At 35.7% G+C, this 22,323-nt stretch overlaps 1 protein-coding gene across 1 annotated transcript; it reads left to right on the forward strand.

Moving 5' to 3' along the window:
• The first annotated feature begins 18,228 nt into the window (after window positions 1-18,228).
• Window positions 18,229-21,238, forward strand: LOC120079227 ((R)-mandelonitrile lyase 1-like). The gene is made up of 4 exons (XM_039033387.2): window positions 18,229-18,368; window positions 18,456-19,103; window positions 19,313-20,159; window positions 21,079-21,238. The coding sequence occupies exons 1-4, from the start codon at window positions 18,275-18,277 to the stop codon at window positions 21,122-21,124; spliced, it is 1,635 nt and encodes a 544-aa protein (XP_038889315.1). The 5' UTR covers window positions 18,229-18,274; the 3' UTR covers window positions 21,125-21,238.
• The last annotated feature ends 1,085 nt before the right edge of the window (window positions 21,239-22,323 follow it).

Here is a 22,323-nt window from a genome sequence, read left to right on the forward strand (position 1 = left end):
ATGAATGTTTATGGGTTTAATTGCCTCTGTTTAAAGATTTCTTTTCAATTACAAAGTGTTAATTTGTAAGGGCCCCTATGTTTTGAGCATAATTAACATGCTATCAAGTCTGTAATTCAAAGTGTTTGAGTTTGTCGAGTCATTCGTGATGATGTTTCAAAACATGGAGATGCGGTTCTCAGTGAAGAAGAAGACCAAGAGTTGGTCGTGTTGTGTAGGTTCAGGTAAACGATCGTATAGATTTTTCTATACGATCGTGTAGTATTAATGCTAAACGATGGGGTAAAGTGTCTACTCTATCACGTAGTGTTGGTTCCCCGATCGCATAGACACTAGAGGTAAATGATCGAGTGGGAGCATTTGATGCTTGTCGTTTAGAAAAAGGCGTGCGCCAAATGATCGTGTAGTTAGCATGCCTCATCGCATAGTTACTGCACATAATCACGCAGTATACGATACAAAGACGCTCGCTCAACGATCGTTTAGACGATTGTACTTCACCATATTGTTGTCATTTAGACGATCGTTTAGAGATTGCGTTATTCATTGCATGCTGCACGATCACATACCTCATGCTTCATCGCATAGTAAAGGTACACGGTCATTGCTAAATGATCGTTTAGCTTTGGAAGCGTAGGTAAACAATTGAGTAAAGCGTTTATTATTTTGTGTAGATAATCACGGGGAAGTTTGGTGCACATCAATGGAGACGCAGACTTCGACCGGATGGTTCAAGACTTGGTTCGCTTGTTTAAATTGGAGACTCTTTGTTTTTGTAATAGTTAGCTTTAGTTTTTCAGAATTTGTGGCAATTTATCCCAGTTTATCAAAATTTGCTTATTATGCATGATATGTATGTGGTTTACATGGCATAATGTATGGCATATAGATTTGAAATCCACCTTAGGTTGTGCAATTATTCATGCATCATGTAATAAGTGTTATAATATTGCATGATGAAATTACAAGATAGCATGCGTATGCATCACGAAATATAAGAGTTATATTTATACATGTTGTAAGCATATTCATGCATCATCTTTATATTATAAGTATTATAGAATAAGGGTGAATGGAGCATGCTGCTTGTTTGTATAAAAGTTAGGTAAAAAGCAGCAACGAATGAACAATGCATGGAGCATGACACTTAGGCTATTTGTAAAAGTTATGAATGCCTTGTATGTGTTTGCGTTGCATTGTGAATGGTTTTGGTTGTTTCTTTTATAAGTGTTATAATAGAAATTAGAACCAAAATCGACAAGAAAGAGTTGCATGCATACGTAGGGTGAATTCATGTCTTAAAAGGGTTTTAAAATTGGATTGAGATAGACCTAAGTTCAAAGGTTCTAATGGGATTAGCAACCTACTTTAATCTTTTTAAATCGGTTTAATAGGATTAAATTGATTGGCATAAAATATTAAAATTGTATTAAATCTATCTCTAAGGGACCTTTTGTCTAAGGCAGGTTCTATCTAGGCTGGGGTACTTAAGTTGATGGAAATGGAACACTCCTACCTGGGAACCTACCTGGAAAGGTAAATTAGATAGATGTTCTACAAGCATGTGACAATTGGTCAAAGACTCCGTTAAAGAGTTTAATGGATGATGATCAAAAGTTGTTCAACTATTCAAGGTAAATGTTACTCTTGGGTAAACATAAAATGTCACTTAGTTAAAATTCTTAGTCATGTTTTTTCTAAGTAAACTAAACCCTAGGTTATAAAATACTCAGTGAGTGGAAGAGATGTATCTGATATGTCAATGATTTCACTCACCTTTCTCCCTGAATGTTCACGCTGTCAGATTCATGCTTGGCCTCGTGGTGCCCTGGGAGCATCCCCCTTCGAATGGTGTTTACATGAGTCAATATCAAGGTGGACGGAGAGAGTGTTTATAGTAAGTGGATGAAGGGAGTGTATCAACACATCCTACGGTCTCTGTTATTGGTTCACACCGTGAGATCATTCTGTACTCCCTCGTGGTGCCCTGGGAGCGTCCCCCTACGGATTGGTTTTGTGCAGTTGGTCAAGATCAAGGTGAACTCCAAAAATGGATAGGGCCATTTTAGTTTTTTCCCTAATCGGATTTTTCCCCTTCGTATTGGCTGCTTGAGGCGGAACTCTAGAGCCTAAAAGGGCGGTCACACTTACAGGAAATTGTTAAATAGGTTAATTATTTCTTGACCAAATCAATGATGACTAGTCATTATAGGAGCAAGAGTTGTTCTGGTATTAATGACTGATTGAGAATTTCTCAATTCAGAGGAGAGATAATTGACCTTTCATCGACAACTTTTGTCCTAAACCTTTGAAGCGTCATTGCGAAACTAGATGTCACATAGGGGTCATGTTAGTTTTGCTAAACCTTATTGGATTTTGTATGTTTTTCAACAGATATTTGCTTAAAACCTAATGTAGGTCAATGTGTTTTTGTTTTCAGCAACATGTTTGTATTTCCGTGTAATGCCTCTAATTTGACCAATACATACAATGGAAAGAGTCTTGTAAAATGTATTTCGTGGTAAATGACCTTGAATTTGTCATGGTTGAGGATTGTCCTGAAGTCCCGACTCTTGATGCACTGTGAAGTGTTCGAAGTGAATATGAGGTGTGGATGAAGGCTAATTCATTGGTCCAACTTCACATTCTGGCTAGCATACTTGATGTTTTGGCCAAAAGGGTTGAGAGCATGGTCATTGCACGCGAGATCATGGACTCGTTGCAAGATTTGTTTGAATGTCGGTTCTTACTTTTCGAATACAATGGGATGGATGATAAAACCAGTAGTGTTAGTTTCCAAGTTAAACTCTAGGAAGAGGAAGCAAGTGTTGCTGACTCTGTAAAATTCATAGAAGAGAAGTGTTCTCTAACATGAAACATGGAGATTATTTAGGTTCTAATACTAATCTCACTACTCTCGAAAAGAGAAGGATGTCTAAAGACAGTAAATCTGATTTATTGGTCTTGGAGACATGTTTGGTAGAGAATGATGATTCTACTTGGATCCTTGATTCGGGTGCTACTAATCACGTCAGTTCCTCTTACCAAGAATTCAGTTCCTAGAAAACGTTGCCACAGGGGGAGTTGACTCTAGGAGTCGGTACTGGTGAGGTTGTTTCAGCTATTACTGTAGGCAGGCTGAAGTTATTTTTGGACAAGAAATTTTATCTATTACTTGATAATGTTTTCATAGTTCCTCATATTAAGAGGAACTTAATCTCGGTTTCTTGTCTTATTGAAAAAGGTTATACAGTCTCATTTTCATAGAATAAAGTGTTTATTTTCATGAATGAAATGAAGATTGGTTTTGGTTAAATGGAAAGTAACTTAGATGTACTAAGGCTATTAGTCATAAAAGCCTTGCTTAACACTGAAATATTTAGTACAACGACAATAGCTAAAAGAACAAAGGTTTCTCCTAAGAAAAATGCCCTTCTTTGGCATCTAAGGTTAGGTCACATCAACCTCAATAGGATTGAGCAGTTGGTAAAAAGTGGACTTCTAACGAGTTTAGAAGAAAACTCCTTGCCGGTATGTGAATCATGCCTCAAAGGTAAGATGACCAAACGACCTTTTATTGGAAAAGGTTATAGAGCCAAGGAAGCCTTGGATCTTGTACGTTATGACCTCTATGGTCGGATGAGTGTTAGAGCTCGAGGTGGACATGAATATTTCATCTATTTTATAGATGATTATTCAAAGAATGGGTATCTCTACCTAATGCAACGTAAGTTTGAAACCCTTGACCAGTTTAAGGAGTATAAGGCTGAAGTTGAAAACTTGTTAGGTAAGAAGACAAAAATACTACGATCTGATCGTGGTGGAGAGTATATGGATCTCTAATTCTACAACTATATGATAGTACATGGAATTACATCCCAACACTTAGCCCCAGGTACACCTCAGCAGAATAGTGCATCAGAAAGGAGAAACAGAACCTTGTTGGACATGGTTCGGTCTATAATGAGTTATCCTCATCTTCCAGACTCGTTTTGGGGTTTTGTAGTGGAGATTGCTTGCTACATTCTAAACAACGTTCCCTCGAAAATTGTTTCTGAAACACCTTTTAAGTTGTGGAGAGGCCGTAAAGATAGTTTACACCACTTCAGGATTTGGGGATGTCCGGCCCACATGCTTATGACTAACCCGAAGAAGTTGGAACCACGTTCGAAAGTTTGCCTCTTTGTAGGCTACCCCAGGGAAACGAGGGGTGGATACTTCTATGATCCAAGTGAAAACAAAGTGTTTGTTTCTACAAATGTTATCTTCTTGGAAGAAGACCACATCCAGGATCATAAGCCACGAAGTAAGCTCGTTTTGTGAGATCTCTAGTGAGACTGAGACTACTAAAGGTTCAATAAAAGTTGTTAAACAGATTGATAGATCAACAATAGTTGTTGATGTCAGTACATCTAGTTAATCAGCTCAAGAGCTGAGAATGCCTCGACGTAATGGGAGGGTTATGAACCCACCGGATCACTACATGGGTTTGACCGAAGTCTAGAACGTCATTTCTAATGATGGGGTCGAGGATCCATTGTCTTTTAAGAAAGAAATGAAGGATGTTGACAAGGATGAATAGATTAAAGCCATGAACTAGAAGACGAAGTTTATGTATCTCAATAACATCTGGGAGCTTATGGATCCACCTAATGGGGTAAGACCTATTGGGTGTAAGTGGATCTATAAGCGAAAGCGAGGTGTAGATGGAAAGGTGCAAACTTTTAAGGCTAGATTCGTGGCAAAGGTTATACCCAGGTTGAGGGAGTGGACTATGAGGAAATTTTCTCACCTGTTGTCATGCTCAAGTCTATCAGAGTACTCCTATCTATAGCCACATTTTCTCATTACGAGATATGAAAAATGGACGTCAAGACTTCCTTTCTTAATAGTAATCTTGAGGAGATCATCTACATGACTCAACAAAAGGGGTTCGTAGTTCTAGATCAAGAACAAAGAGTTTGCAAGTTTAATAGGTCCATTTATGGCCTGAAACAAGCATCTAGATCATGGAACAATAGATTTGACAGTGCAGTCAAATCATTTGGCTTTGATCATAACGTTGATGAGCCTTGTGTTTACAAGAAGATCATCAACTACTCAATAGCTTTCCTGGTACTATATGTGGATGATATCATATTCATTGGGAATGATGTAGGGTTTCTAACTGACATTAAGAAATGACTAGCTACCCAGTTCCAAATGAAAGATTTGTGTGAGGCACAGTATGTTCTAGGGATCCAGATCATTTGGAATCGTAAGAACAAGAGGTTAGCCCTGTCTCAGGCATTGTACATATCGATTAAATGTTGATCAGGTACAGGATACAGGATTCTAAGAGGGGTTTGTTACCCTTCAAGCATGGAATCGTTTTGTCCAAGGATCAATGTCCTAAGACACCTCATCGATAGTCATAAAGATCACATCGGAGCACAATGTTGCTGATCCATTTACAAAGGCTCTCATGGCTAAAGTGTTCGAGGGTCACCTGGAGAGTCTGGATCTTTATAACATGTGGCATCTTGTCTAGGACAAGTGGGAGATGATACTAGGGTATGCCCTAGTTTATTGTATATTGTACATGTATTTATCTTGTATTGTACATTAGTCTCCTGAGGTATTAGAACAAGTGGGAGATTGTTGGGATTAGTGTCCTAATTCTCTCGGAGTCTCGTAGTTTATAATCTATACACATTGTTATGAATAAAATAAGTGTTATTTTATTTGGCATTTACTCATATCCAATAAACAAAGCTCCATGGTTATTGTATGTAAACTTAAGCATGTATATGACATATACAAGTAGATCATACCTTAAGTGATAAGCTAAATAGGTCTGTAGTATAAAGATTAAGGAGGGGTACCTGATTCTTGTGACAATATAGATATGACCAACTTCGTGGAGGTTTGCAAGTGTTGTGAACTACTACAGATGGTAGATCCTGACCATTCATATGGAGACATACGAGCGGGGGTGTCCTATACAAAGAGTTTGCACAAGACCAAACCACAAGATGATTCGTCTCTGTATATAACGTCGTTGATATTGGAGACTTACATCTCACCTAAACGACCATAGGTGACATGACCTTAATCCTGAGTTTTTTGAAAACTCCTGCCTTTAAGGACAGTCATTTGATTAGTATGGGTGAGAGTGGCCAGATTGCCAATTCAACATTCCTACCTTTTTGGGGATTTGTCTAATTTGGGAGCTGGGAACTCAATTACACAAAATGGAATTCACTCCTTCCCCGAAGTAGGGGTAACTGGATAGATTGCTCCCTTAAGGGCTGATTCCAGGGCTTAAACATAGTGGCCATAGCTTCTCTTTGGAAGAGAGAACTCAGTCATAGTAGGACTATGACTTATGTTCATTAGAGGGATCAGTGATACTTAAGGAGTTAGATGTAACTACAGAGGCATAACAGTTATTGGCCCAGATGTACTTACGAGTGATCTGTGAAGGGTTATTGCATTGTTGATTGGTTGATATGGACACATAAAATATCTGTGATTAGGAGAGTTTATCTGTCGATCTTTAGTGGAGTGCCTGACAATTAACGGATGGTGGATCCCGTGACTAAAGAGTTTAGTTAGTTATTAGCGTACTGTTGGAGTTTCGAGCTACAGGTCTATAAGGTCCCCTTGGTAGCTCAATGGATTCAAGTTGAGAATCAGTTCTTGGTGTTGATTTAAAATGTTCAAATTGACAAGAGGTAATTCGATTATGTATGATATGATCAGTGTGGTGTGTGAGATAAATCAAATGGAGGATTAATGTAAATGAGAGAGGATTAATGTAAATGAGATTTACATTAAGAACCATGAAATAGAAAAGGAACTATGGTTTATATGTTTCATGAGATGAAATAATAAAACTATAGGTTATAAATATAGTATGGTAAGTTGGTTATCATATATATTTATAATAATATTAATTATTGGATAATTATCTCTTTTTCTCTAATAATCAATTGAGTGGGAGGTTATTGATGGTTTCATGATAACTGTGAGATAAAAGGAAAAATATTTTCCTAAATTTAGTAGAATAGAGAAAGTTGTTATTCTCGGCAAGTTACACATGGTTGGCTATCAAGTGAATGAGATTTACTAAACGACAGCTGAAGAGAGATTAAACGATCATGAAGTGACACTACACAATAATACACGAAGTTGGTCTTTAGTTAAATGATCCCGAAGCTTTTGTTAAATGATCGCATAGCATTTGTTAAACAATTGGGCATCGTCTATACGATGGACCTTTGCCGTCTCCCACTTGCTCAATCGTTTATACGATTTTCCTTGCTTTGGTCTCGTCCTCTAACCAAGTCCACACAGATCCAACACTTCTAGATTCTCACACCGAGAATACCAAGGTAGCCATTGTGGTGCTGTTATACTCAACTCGACATAGTTCGAGATTTTTGAAGGTCGTTCACTGTGTTCATGATCTTAGAGATTGTTGTGTTCGTGATCTTTGTGATTGTGTTGTGTTACGATCGTAGTGTTCGAGCGTTCGTGATTGTTGTCTTACTGTTTGTATGAGCGTTCGAGATCGAGGGTGTTTGAAGATGAGTCTTCAAAGGTATGTTTATTCTTTCCCTTTATCTTATGTAAAGCATGCTATAATTTCATATGTTGCATGACCAGTTAGTTTCCGTTTCTTGTATTTTAATTATTGATGTTCAAATATGAATAAAATTTGGAGCGATCATTCTACTGCTCATGGAAATCCTCATGTTTGATTTTCTTCAATAATGACATGTCCTAGTCTCTTTTTCTCTAGACTTGGACCTCCCTTTTGAGTTACCATGGTCTTTAGGTCCCTTACTCTTGTTTCTTCCACGATTGTCAGCAACAAGAGCATATGAATTATCAATTCTCATCTCATTTCTTCTTATCTCTTCATTGAATATGCTTTGTTTGTTAACATCCAAAGACAAAACACCTTTTGGAGAAGAGTTACTAATAATCATAACCAAGGTTTCCCAACTGTCTGGCAAATAACTCAACAAGAACAAAGGCTACAATTCATCATCAAAATCAATCTTCATAGTAGTTAGCTTATTAATAATATCCTAAAAGTCACCCAAATGCACAGAAACAAACTTTTCACCCTTCAATTTCAAACAAGTTACTTGATTAAAGAAGCTTTGTTATGTGTGGTCTTCCTTTCAGAAAGACCTTCCAATTTCTTCCACAACTCATATTGGTCGGACTCTTTGGACACATGGTTGAAAATGCTAATATCAACTCACTGCCTAATAGTTGCTAAAGTTTTCTTTTTAACTTTTCCTAATCTTTTTCTTCCATTCTCTCTGGTTTTGCAGGTTTTGAAATTGTGTCATCTGCTTTTGTGGTTATTTCAATTGGATCAAACAAATCTTTGCAATATAACAAATCCTCCATCATCGGTCTCCAGATGGAGTAATTGGTGATGTTAATTTTATCATTGAACTACCTCCACCATTACTAGTAGACTCCATAACAATGATTAAATTAAAACATGCTCTGATATCAACTGATAGAACCCAAATAATATAACAAATCTCATTAGGATCTCCTCCAAAAAAAATAAACCAAATAATTGTTCTCCAAAACACCACGAATAAATCACCAAATAATCACTAAGCAATCAATCAACAGTGGACAACAATGAACCATAAAATTCTGGAAGATTAAAAAAATAAAGAACACACAAGAATTATACGTGGAAAATTCCTTTGTTGTGAAGGGTAAAAACTACGAGACTTGTGAGGAGTCCACCCTTGTTAACTTCTTTTATTATGATAAAATTGAGAAAAAAGGAACTCAAACAGTCATACAAAGGTTTACTACCCACCAATATTTCCAATGATTATTAATATATTGTAGAACATTATATATACATTTTTGTTTCATGTGTAATGAACCATTTATTATTAATTTATTGCAAAACATTATATTTAAATTTTTTATTGAATTAAATAAATGGTGATATGCTCCATATTGATTGAATAAAAATCCTACCGAATTAGTTGAGGAAAAATAATAACAATTTAAAAAGTAAATAATAACTTAAGACTCATCACTAAAAATTGAAAAATATAAAATAAAATAAAATGAATAATAGAGTTTATTTTAGGAATTATCAAGTGAGCAAATATAATTTTAAAAAATTGTGTACTCTTGGATTATTTTTTTTTTTTTTGTTACTATTGTTTTTTATCATTCTTTTATATATTTAGCAAATATAATTTTAAAAGACTATCCCCTTATAGCCTCTTTTATGTAGAGTATAAATTAGTATACTGCTGTTTTAATTAAAATATATGTTGGAAAAATGATTATTAATCAATCAATCACATGCTTATTATCCTGCTGTTAAATAGAAATTTATGTAACTGTCATACCTAATTAATTTTTAAACAATCAAAGAATTAATTATTAAAAATTAAAATGTTTGTGTTATAGGAGATTTTGGACCAAATGACATAATCAATATCTAGCAACAAATAGAAATAGCAGAGTAAAGAAGATAATATAATTCATACTGAAAGTTGCAACTTATGACAAAAGTGGGCCTAGAAAAATGGACTAGCTTAGCCTGATCCAAGCCAACATGCTCGGCCTCAAAAACACCCAATGAGGCATACAACAAAAGATCATCATAGGCTCAAGATATGGTAAAAAGAAGATGCTTGGTTGAGGCCGACTATAGCAAAATACCAAACGAGGCACACTCCTTACAGGCCCGAGACTACTAAGTCAAAGGACAATCTCAATACAACTTTGAAATACTGGGAAGAAGGTCCTACGTCAAATACACCTATAAATACATCATGTTACCTCCAAGGAGATTTAAGTCCATTTTAATATTCAAACTCTTTATTTATCGCACATATACGCTTTCATACTTAAGTATCAGAACCTATGTGACAAGTACCACATATATGTGTAGATCTTTCTATCTTGCAAGTCACATTCTTTCATGAATTATAAATTTGGGATTGTTACCACAAGAAGATTGAGTGTGTATTTATCTCGTTTAGATTTTGACATCAACATTAAGAATATACAAAGTTTTATCATTTCATTCACGGATAATATAATTTTTGTTTAACTTTTAAGGTTGGTTAGAAATTTCATTTTATTGAGTTTGAAAACTTCATTATAGAGAAGAAAAAAAAAAAAAAAAAGAAAAAAACTCTGAATTTCTTTTCGAAAAATTTTTAATAAAGAAAGAAAGTAATAAGAAAATTAACGGTATCCAATTGGGTCATGTAATTTAATAAATCCTTTCAAAATAAAAGAAATAGGAGACCGGCCCACATTATTATTTTCTTTCGGAAAAAGTACACTTTGGTTTCGGAAAAAGAACATTTCTTATTCTTAAATTACTAAATTTAAAAAATATGTTTATTATATGTGTATTTTCTTCTACTCTCTCCTTCTTTCTTTCCATCTCTCTTTCAAACTTCTCTATATAAATAAAGATTATTAGATAACTAGAAGTGCTTTCTCAAAATTAATGGGATTGAGAAAAGCACTCGTCTAAGAAAGTTTCGTAATATCTAAAAAATGTATCCAAAAATAATTTTCTAATATCCTCACTTTTAGTATATTACAGATTATAGATAAAAAAGATAGCAACATTGACATGTCTACAGATTGTTTTAATTCATCTTGCGAAAGATATATATATCAAATTCAAGAAAAAGGAGTTGTTCTCTAAAAAGAAAAAAAAAAAAAAAAGGTGTTCTTCTAAAGTTGAATGAATTCTTATTAAATATAGGGTAAATGAACAATAAAAAAGATGTATATAATAAGGAAAGAATACTCAACTAAAACATACCAAAAGAAACAAAAAGTTGGTCTAACTAAAAGAAGTTAGAATCAGATCACCAACCCCCAACAAATCAATAGTAATTTTGACAAACAATGTAGCTATTCTAAACTCATTACCTTCAAACTATTTCATAGTTTCTTCTTTGTTAAATAAGTGTGTTATAGTAGAGGATGATAGAACAAAAATCACTCCTAAAATCCTCTTCTAAAGCTCTGTCACATCAAAAACTAGGATATGAAGAGACATTCTTCACATACACTCAATCCCTTGTCTTGTACTTTATCTCACCTAAAATGTGCTTGAAAGTTGTTGAGAACTCAAACCCTTTCCCAATTGTCAAAACCTTTCCCCCTTTTTGGTCCTTTCCCCCTTTTTGGTCTACTTCGAGAATAAATTTGTTTTGGACTACGAATTTCTTTTGCAGTTTTTGTTTTTTTTAATATTCAACTTCAAAAACAAATTATGTTTAAGACGGTATTGTATAACTTGCATTTTACTTGCTAGTATGAGCATAACTCAACTGGTTTGGACATATACTTTAGTCCAAAAGATCAGATATTTGAACTTTCAATTCCACGAATGGATGAACTCAATAATAGTAATAATAAGGTTTCTTTTTTTTATATATATTCGTGAGTGTTCAAGTCTAGGCCAGTTTACGTGCCTTTTGACTAATCTCACTGAACAACCTTTCTAATCCTACAACATTGGGGTGTCAAGGAAACTCGTAGAATATTAAATCCTAGGTAGATGACCACCATACAATACACCCATGACCTCTTAGTCTGGTATCAAGGTCATGTCCCTTATTTATCACTAGGCCAATCCATGATGATTAATAATAACAAGGTTTAAATACTATTACAGTCTCTATGCATTAAAGTTCATTAAATTTTAGTCATTGTACTTTTAAAGTTCCAATTTTAGTCTATATACTTTCATGAAATCTTAAATTTAATCCCTACTGTTTATTTATTGTTGACTTTTTCAAAAAATTTTTTTGTTATTTATTAGTATTTTTACTCTAAATTTTGAAAATATATTCTCATATTATATTTTCTTGCATAAAAATAATATTTATTATGTAGCTAATTTTGATAAAGATTAACTTTGATGGACTAATTTAATATAGGAGAAGGAGAACAACACCATGAGGTGTCTGGCGTGTAAAGAGTGATGTGTCATGAGGACTAGAGGTGTATCAAATTAAGTGATGGTAGAATTGAAAGTTGCAAACCAAGCTCTCGGAGCCTGCTTCAAATCATATAATGCACGACAAAAGAGACATACTTTTTGGGATGGAGGAGAAATACTCGGTGGTGGTTACTGGTTGCATGTATACTTCCTCAGTTAAGGCCTTATTAAGAAAGAAATTCTTGACATCCATCTGAAGAAGAGGCTACTATTTGGCAGCAGCAACTGCAATGAGACTCCAAATAGATGTGATCCGTGCCATTGGAGAAAGGTCTCTTCATAATCAATATCATACTTTTGAGAATATCCTTTCGCCACAAGACAAGCCTTGTATCGTTCAAAAGAACCATCAAAGTGGTCTTGATCTTATAAACCCACTTGTAACCAATGGGCCTTTTACTAGGGGGCAAATCAGCATAGTCCCATGTATGCATCTTCTCTAAAGCCTAAAGTTTTTCATTCATTACTTTTTGCCACGGAGGGTTAGTACTCGCCTCATGAAAAGAGGTAGGTTCAACGAAGGAAACGATAGTGGAAAAACAATGAAAATCTCGGAGATGAGTGAGGACATGTAAAAATGCACGTCATCTTAGGCCTTTTATTTAGAATTATGAGGGTTGTTAAGCATAATACGCGGCAATTATATTAGGAATTCATGAGAAAATGAGTTTGCGTCGTTCAACATCAAGAATCTCGGCTAACCTACTATTATGCATTATTATGCGTTCAATTGTCTATCTTTGTAGCTAACGCAAGAATCGGACGCAGACGCGGAAGCCAGGCTATCGCATAGACGACCGCATGCGAAGTCAAACGCGAACACATACGATAAACGCATGGGTGTTGCGGTAATCAATCACATGCGTCCATCTCATAGGAGTTGCGATCGTCAAGCGATTGGGGTCATCGTGTAGCAGTTGCGGTAACCACACGATTGCGGTCATTTCAAGATTGCGACTACATGATGATAACCATACTAGCAGGATTACCTCAAGGTTGGTGGAATGGAAGCATCAACGCATATCTCGGGAAAATCAAAAGATGATGTTGACATTTTACCTACCACGCCGTTAGCAATCGAGATTCAGAAAAGGACCAACGCGCCGCTAATATCAAAATCAGAGCAGGTCCATTAATGTTGTCGGCGACCAAGCTCTATAAATAAAAGCCGCTGAGCAGAATTTCAATTCATTCAAGGTTTTCATCCAAGGTTTCCTACCTTTGGGTGGTTCCTTGTGATCCAGACAAACACATTAGAAGTAAGCTTGAAAGTTCTTCATCTCCTTCATCGATTCCGAGTGATGACCGGAGCCTTCGTCGGAGTTAGATCTCGAGAGAGTAAGCTCCACCGCCCATCCATGGTACCACTGGCAGCCTTGACACACATCTGCTGGAAGCAAGATATTGCTTCCAACTGGTCATTTCATTTCTCTTCTTTTCTCATATTATATTGTATTACATTTTGGATTAAGAAATTAATACATTATGTGTTCAATGCATTTCTGTGTTCCTTCGATTCCATCTCCATCTTCCTTTACTTAGCATCCTTAACTTTCATCGCATCACTTAGTGAGACTGTTAGAGTATTGCATACTTAGTCATGCGGATTAGAGATATGAAATATGTAGCAAACCACCGGGAGGTGTGCGTTGCATGAGTGTTGTGAGAAAACCTTATTTGCTTAGTGTAAAGCTGTAGCAACGCCTGTCTATAGGCAGATGCAATGCTTGTTTATGAATAAAATCAGCAACAACTAATTGCCTAGGAGGGTAAGTGGTTGGTCGCATTAAGCAATGTAAGCAAGTGTTCACTAGAGATAGGAATAATCTTACGTCAACCAAACTTTTGCGGTTACCTTGTCTTATGCATGCGTCTATCACACCTTTAGAGCTACTTGGGAGAGAGTCTAAAGAAATAACCTAATACTCAGGAGAGCTAGGTTAGAATCGATACTCGGGAGAGCTAGATTAAGATCGTATAAGCAAGAATGGAGACTTAGGAATAAGTTCCATTTGCTAATACAAATCACGTGCATTTTCGGTGGGCGTGTATGGCATGAACGCATTAGTTGGCGTTGGCTGAGGTGCCCTTGCGGTCAAGCTTAGGATTGCGATGAAGACATCCTCATATTTTATCTATTTTCCATTCATTTACTTCACGTCAACAGTTGCTGTGTCTCTACCTCTCATTCATACTTCCAATGCTTTGTCTGTTAGTTAGGAGTAGGAGTAGTTTATAGCTTATACCCTCTATCATTCTTTTATTCAACCGCTGCAAACACATTACTGCATAGCATTTAGTTACAAGTCCCTGAGTTCGACCTTGGATCACCCGAAAAACTTGCGTTCACGTTATACTTGACGCGAGCATAAGAAAACTTGTGACGGGAACGCATGGTCGACGGGAACGCATGGTCATCGCATACATTAGTTAACGCATAGTTTCATTCCAACGCCTGACCACCGACGCATGAGAATCAACATATAACCTAAGACATACATCACATAATTGCGTCCCTCTAATTTTAGTCATCAATGAGTGGGAGGGCCCTTACCCGAGTGGAGCGTCGAACAACAGAAGCAGGGTAATGTACAGGGTTGGATTCAACAGTTGGGACAGACGGTTTATCCGGAGATTGGTGCAGATTGCTCAAGCTCAATATCATGAGTGGACTTAGAAGAAGGAAAGAGATCAATGGAAGCATCAGTAAAAAATGAATGAGAACTCGAGAGAGAGGTATGAAAGAAAAAGAGACTGAAAAACATAATACGCTCCCAAAAAGTGATATGGCGAGAGATGCGTAATCTGTTGGAAAGAGGAACCTAACAACAGAAACCTTTGTGTTCTATTTTGTAGCCAAGAAAACAATAGAGACGTGCACATGATTCTAACTTAGTATGTTCATATGGATGAAGAAGAACAAAACATGCACAACCAAAGACTTTAAGATGAGAATAGTTATGAGTAATACCATATAATTGTTCAAACAGGGAGATGTTTTGAAGGACAGACGATGGGAGACAACTGACTGTGTAGACAAAGGTAAGAGTAGCCTCATCCCAAAACTTCTCTAGATAAGAGGCCGAAAGAATTTGAGCCCGAATAGAGTCCAGAATGTAACGATATTTGCATTCTACTCATGCTATCTGTTGAGAGGTATAAGGGAAGGACGCTAAACGAGAGTGCCTTGCTGGGTGAGAAAAGAAAGGAGGCTGGAGTCCTTATACTCCATGGCATTATGTGTGCGAAGGGTTTTAATGGTACGAGAGAACTGAGTTTGAATCATATTAGTGAAAGCAATATATATTTGAAATAAGGTAGAATGATTTTTAAGTAAATATATCGATGTAAAACGAGAGTAATCATTAAGGAACAAAAAAAAAAATACCGATAACCATTGATAGTAGTAGTAGGGGCATGACCTCAAATGTCCGAATGAATTAAGTCAAAAGATTGATCACATAAAGAGCTTGATTAAGAAAAAGATAATGCATGCTATTTTGCAAGTTTGCAGTTCAAACAATCAAAAGGAACATACTTAGAAATATTATTCAAATTTCTAACATAAATTAAATGATGAAGTTTTTCAGAAGAATCATGACCAAGATGAAGATTCCACTTATATATAGTGGAGTCAGTGACATAGTAGAAATGGAACAAGCTAAAAGCCAAAGTGATGTGATCTCAAATAATCTTCCCACTTTGCAACCCGCACCAATTGTCTGCCCTTTCTGTGAATCCTGAACCTGACACTCGGTGGAAGAAAAAGAAATAGTTAAGCTAAGATCACACAATTATCCATGAGGCAAGATTAATGGTCAAGTTTGGAACACAACAAATATTAGAAAGTGTCAATGTGTGTAATAGAGCCAATTTAAGATATAGTCATACGTTTGCTATCAGCAACATAAATGGGGGGAACTAATTTTTGTAAAAGTAGGTGTAGTCATAAGAAAAATGTTAGATGTCATAGGATTACAACAAGCAGAATCAATAAGCCACTGATTACCTGGGAAGACTGTAAGGGTGGAGGAATTATATGAAATTGCCTGTTTTAGTAAGTCCTATAGACCACTCATCTGAAAACTAGGCGAGGAAGGGTTGGGACCAGTAGACGAGGCAACAGCAGCAACAAAGAAAGGACTAGTTTTAGGAGGATTCCTTGATTTTGGAGAATGTCTTGGAGGTAGAGGTGGTCACATGAGACAATTGCCCAGAATATGGCCACAGTTGTGACAGTACCTGCACTTTTTTTCTCAGTTAATCAACAAACTTGTGCCCAGAGAGCTTGCAATTCTTACAAACGAGAGCACCAAAAGTGTTGTGCATATGAATACTTGCGAGAACAACCTCAGATTGCCTGGAGGGAGCAATGGCAAGTCATTTTTCCTCAAACAGGATTTCTTTAATTGTCGTATCGAATGAAGGTAAAGGACTGCGATGTAGCAAAGCAGCATGAATCAATTCATATTATGGAAAAAGCCCTATAAGGACTTTAATAAGACGAAGATGATCTGTACTAATTTTAGCCTTATCCAACTATGTCCAAATTGGTTGAAGAATTGTCAAGAATTGATTAACTGATTGGTCTGTATCCTGATTGAGATTAACAAGTATGTGAAATTGGTAATAATGAGCCAATCCAACAGATTGAGAGCGCATAGACAGAAAATCCCACAAACTTTTAGCATCATCAAATGCATTAAACTGAACACGAATGGCAGGAATCGATGTATTACCTAGCCAAGTGATAATCTAATGATTCTTACTTTCTCAATCTTCTGACCGTTCGATAAATTTATTATCGTCTTTATGGTTGTCTTAACTAACTTGGAAATATCACTGATAATTTTGAGCCATAACTTGCACCCAATTAGGAAACTTTTCACCTAATGGGCCCAAGTAAGATAATTGGTCCCATCAAGAATAGTGCTAATAGAGCGAAACACATGGTCTTTCTCCATTTTGACGAACGCAACTCGACTCAGTTAGGAGAACACAAAGTAAATCAACTTGGCAGCTCGGCTCAACTCGGCTTGACTCGGCTATGCGGTTCGGCTCACTGACAACAGGTTGCAACATAAATCACGGCGGCAGGCTCAAATGAAAATCAGATTGGGGAAAATTGGTAGATATGAAGAAGGATCGTCTACAACACAACTGGACAGATCAGACGCAGCTGAACACGACTGAAGAGAACAAACATGGATGCACTCAGGTTGATCGTCGTTGGTGGATGTAGCTAGACAGATCAGTAGTCGTGGAGGTAGAGCATAATTTCTTGACGACGGACATGATTTAGAGGCAAAAGCCGGCAGGCGTTGAACTCAGTGGACACGGTTCCTGGGCAGATTAGAAAGATGGGAAGGATGCAACTGGACTGGAAGGAGCAGAAGGGGCGGTTGTTTTGTTTTTGGAAGGGGCGACAAGGAGACCGATGAGATTTTCACTTTGGGCTTCCGCCATGGATGAAAAAAGAAGTGATCCGATTGAGTTGCAGGTACTAGCCTAAGGAATCGATATCAGAGGCAGGCGACAGGAAAAAGCAAAGCAAAGAGGAACAAAGACAAGGCTCTCATAAAATTTATTTGAAAGTCAGAGGGGCGGCTGGCCTAGCGGAAAAAAAACAAGGCTCTGATACCATGTTACGATGTATTCAATCAAACGTACAATTTCCACATACATGAGAGTATGGGGGGTTTAAATACAGAATCTACAAATTATAATTAGGACCTAAAGACTTTCTCTAACTCAATTGATTGACCATAAAATACGTTGACTATAATATACATTCACATAATACATTCATTCAATGTGTAACCACCTACACAAAAACAATAAATTGATATCTAAATTCGAAGAGTCGTGTCCCGAAGATTGAAGGGTATCACATTTTTATCCATTGATCATATTCATATAAGAGTGGATACGTTGTCAATATGTATAACCACTTGCACCCAATGAATTGTGACTCGTCGATATAAGATTGCACTTCTATTGTTCTAATATCACTCAATAGACACTAAATGAAAAGTCATACACTAAAGATGGAAGGGCAAAATAGTTATTTACTAAATTTGTAGGGGAAAGGAATGTAAAAATTTTCCTACTTCCCCTTTTGATATAATATTGATTATATTCAAAATTAAGAGTCAAACTTTGTATCTATATAAATGTATATACCAATACAGTTTCATAAACTGGAGGGAACAAACTTGTATCCCCACATTCAGCTTTTGAAAAGTGAAAACCATGGAGCATTCTAGGAGCACCATTCTCATACTCAGCCTGATGATATCTATATTTCACTTGGGACTTCTCTCCTCACATGCTATTCCCAACCAAGGTAAAATTAATTTGCCTCTCAAATTACAAACTATTTGTCTCTTAATTAATAGATTCTTGTTGGTCTGATATATATATAATTTTTAAGATGTTGGCTACATGAAGTTTGTACACAGTGCTACCGATTTACCAGCAAAAGAAGAATATGACTACATAATTATAGGCGGAGGAACGGCAGGCTGCCCATTATCTTCAACGTTATCATCAAAATTCTCAGTCCTCCTTTTGGAAAGAGGTAGTGACCCCAACAAGTATCCTTCTGTGTTGAATGAACAAGGTCTATTGAATGCTTTTGCCGCTGAAGATGATGGCAAAAATCCCTTCCAACACTTCATCTCTGAGGATGGTGTAGAAAACATAAGAGGGCGGGTCCTTGGTGGCGGAAGCATGGTTAATGTTGGCTTTTACTCGCGTGGACATCAACAGTTCTTTGAAACTGCAGGTGTTGATTGGGACATGGAATTGGTGGAGAAGGCTTATCAATGGGTTGAAGAGACTGTGGTATCTCAACCAATTTTGAATGCTTGGCAATCTGCTTTTAGAAGTGCGTCATTGGATGCTGGTGTTGTCCCTGATAATGGGTTTGATCTCAGGCATCGTGTGGGAACTAAAATTGGAGGCTCTATCTTTGACAACAAAGGAAACAGACATGGAGCTGTGGAGCTTCTCAATAAGGCTAATCCCACAAACATTAAAGTTGGAATTGAAGCCACAGTCCAAAGAATCCTCTTCTCAGGTTAGTCCTCGTAAATATTCAATTTAAATTACATTTTGTATGGATCGATCTGCTTAGAAATGTTTTCAAATTCCAAGATTTTAAAAGATGAAGATGATTTCAGATTCTTACGTTTGAAATGAAACTTATTTAAAATTATTTTCTATTGTTATTATTTTGTTTGGATGCTCATGAATACAGTACTGAATTTTCATTCTGAACTCATATAGGCTTATCTGCACGTGGAGTTTTGTATTCTGATTCAAAAGGGAAGTTACATAGAGCATTCATTCGCAAGGAAGGTGAGATAATTGTAAGTGCAGGAGCCGTTGGAAGCCCTCAACTTCTCCTTCTAAGTGGGGTTGGCCCAAAATCTCATCTTTCATCCTTAAAACTACCTGTCGTCCTCCACCAACCGTATGTCGGTGAATTCATGTCGGACAATCCCCGTTTTGGGACAAACATCATCCTTCCATTCCAATTGGTTCCTTCCTCTGTAAAAGTTGTTGGAATTTTACAAGACAATATCTATATACAATCATTTGCTAGCCCTTCACCATTTTTTGCTCCACCATCTTTCAGTCTTCTTCCTCCTCAATTCAATTCCATTGTCCCCAGCTTAGCCATGTTTGTTGGAAAATTCTCGGAGGTTCATTCTGAAGGCTCACTCCGATTGAATTCCTCCACTAATGTGAAGAAGAGTCCCATTGTTCGATTCAATTATTATTCACATCCTGATGATCTTGCTCGATGTGTTAAAGGAGTAAGAAAAATGGGAGATTTGCTTAAAACCCAAACCATGGAAAAGATTAAGACCCATGATTTGGAGGGTAATAAAGGATTTCAGTTTTTGGGGCTTCCTTTGCCGGAAAATTTGTCTAATGATAGCTCCGTTGAAGAATATTGTCAAAAAACGGTGACTACTTATTGGCATTATCATGGAGGATGTTTGGTCGGAAAAGTTGTAGACGGTAATTATAAAGTCATCGGAATAGAAAATTTGCGTGTTGTTGATGGCTCAACTTTCTGTGATTCACCGGGAACTAATCCTATGGCCACCCTCATGATGCTTGGCCGGTAAGTTCTTACATTTTACATATAGTAGTTTCTGTTTTCAAATCATTTTGGTTATAAATTGCTAGTTTAATCCTGGTTGAGTAGATTATGTATTTATTTATTTATTTATTTTAATTTGAAAGGTGTCTAATAAATTTTATCTTGTCTTTGACTAATTAACTCTAAAAGTTTACAAATGTACGATGTAAAGTCTAAGATTATTATTTTTTTAAAAAATGTCTAGTAGGTAAGAAACCTATTAAACGAATTTATAATTATAGACCTTTATTCATTAGACACATTTGAAATTCGTAAACTTATTAGATTTAAAAAAAGAAAAATGTAGACCACTTCTTGAAAATCATTTGGTTTTTTAAAATTATGATGGTTTTTCTACTACTTCTTTATGCTGGTTTTCATTTTTTTTTTGTAACTAAACATTTGGTTTATCAACATTTAAAAAAAAAAAATTAGTTTCAAAACTTGTTTGATTTTTAAAAGCACCCCTAAAAAAATAGATAAAAAAAAATTAATAGATGAAAATAGTTTGTAAATTTAATTTTTAAAAATTAAAAATTAAGAAATATTACATTAGGTCCTATTAAAAAATAAACTCAGACTTATATAATATTCATAATTATACAAATTCGAGGACTAAACTTATAATTTAACATAAAACTTTCCCTTCGATATGCGTTGACTTTCTAAATTGATTTTTTAATCCTCAAAACCCATTTAGGACTTGGAACTAATTTAGAAAAGGAAAAGCTATTAACAAAGGCTTGGAGTTTTCTTTTAAAATAATAATAACAACAACAGTCAACAACATATATTATTTTCTTATAAACATAGCTGATGTTAAGGACTAGCTGTACTTGTGATTTTATTTCAATATTCTCTTTTATTTCTATGAACTAAAAATTTCAAAATAATTTTGCAGATATGTTGGCCTTAAGGTACTGCAACAAAGATCGAGTGTCAACTAAGAGAGGCCAATTATTGCTTTACATTCTTGTTCGTCGGGGTGTATGTATCTTTTTTCTTTTTTAATTTTAAAACTATATGTGTTTTATGATAATTGTTATTTATTTTTCGTTTTTCATATTTTCAGTTTTGGTTTTTTTTTTTTTTTTTTTTTTTAAATTTCCACTTTTTAGGTTCTCTAACAAGTAACAACATGAATAAACTTATAGTTTTATCAATTTTTACTCATAAAACAGGGCTGGCTTCAAAACGTAAAACTCATTATCAGCTAATATCGTCGCCTGCAAAAGAAACTAACAAATAATTTGAATTTAGGGATGTTCCTACGATGAAAACCATGTAAAACACTCCCAATATGATCTCATTTTCTGCTACAATTACCAAGTGAGTGATAATCTAACATAAACAATTACACAAATTTCCAATTAACAGAAATGTTTGCGTCTAAATAAGATTAGTGGCATATCCAGAATTTCATGTTTGGGATATAAATTTATACAAAATTAAATGTTTAGCTTATGGACATTTAGATTTTTTTTTTCTATACATAGTTTGCGGATTTAAAAAAAAAAAAAAGTTTAATAGGTTCATAAATTATCCATTTTTGGTTTTAATATATTCTTAAAATAGAAATTTGCATCTAATACATCTCTTACATATTAAAAGTTTTATATTATACATTAAATTTAACTTTGTCTCTAATGGATACTATTGAATATCTTTTTAAAATTGATGTATTGACTGTACAATTTGAAAATTTAAGGTTTGCTTAATTTTTTGTTTGGTAAAATGATCACTAGAAGAAATATGTCCTTTGACGTCAGTTGAACAAAAAAGAAACATGGATGTACAATGTTGGTTGCAAAAAAAAAAAGATATTTAATGTCGGTTTTAAGCCAACAATATAGATATATTTAATGAAGGTACAATGTCGGATTTAAATCGATATTATAGCTAGACCCTATTTTAACTTCCTATCTCAGTGAAACCCTCTTTCATATCTCAATATATTTTCTTCTCTCTCACAAAGTCTCATCGCCAAGCTTCCACCATAACTCTCTCCTCTAGATCCATCGATCTCGTTGTCGCTCCGTCGATCTCGCTGCAGTTCCATAGATCTCATTGTCTTCTCCACATTGATCTACCAATTCCATCACTCTCGCCACCAGATGTCACACACCATCCTCTAGATTACCCCTTC

The sequence above is a fragment of the Benincasa hispida genome, chromosome 6, assembly GCF_027475165.1.
Source record: "Benincasa hispida cultivar pf3 chromosome 6, pf3_genome.v1.1, whole genome shotgun sequence".
Taxonomy (NCBI): domain Eukaryota; kingdom Viridiplantae; phylum Streptophyta; class Magnoliopsida; order Cucurbitales; family Cucurbitaceae; genus Benincasa; species Benincasa hispida.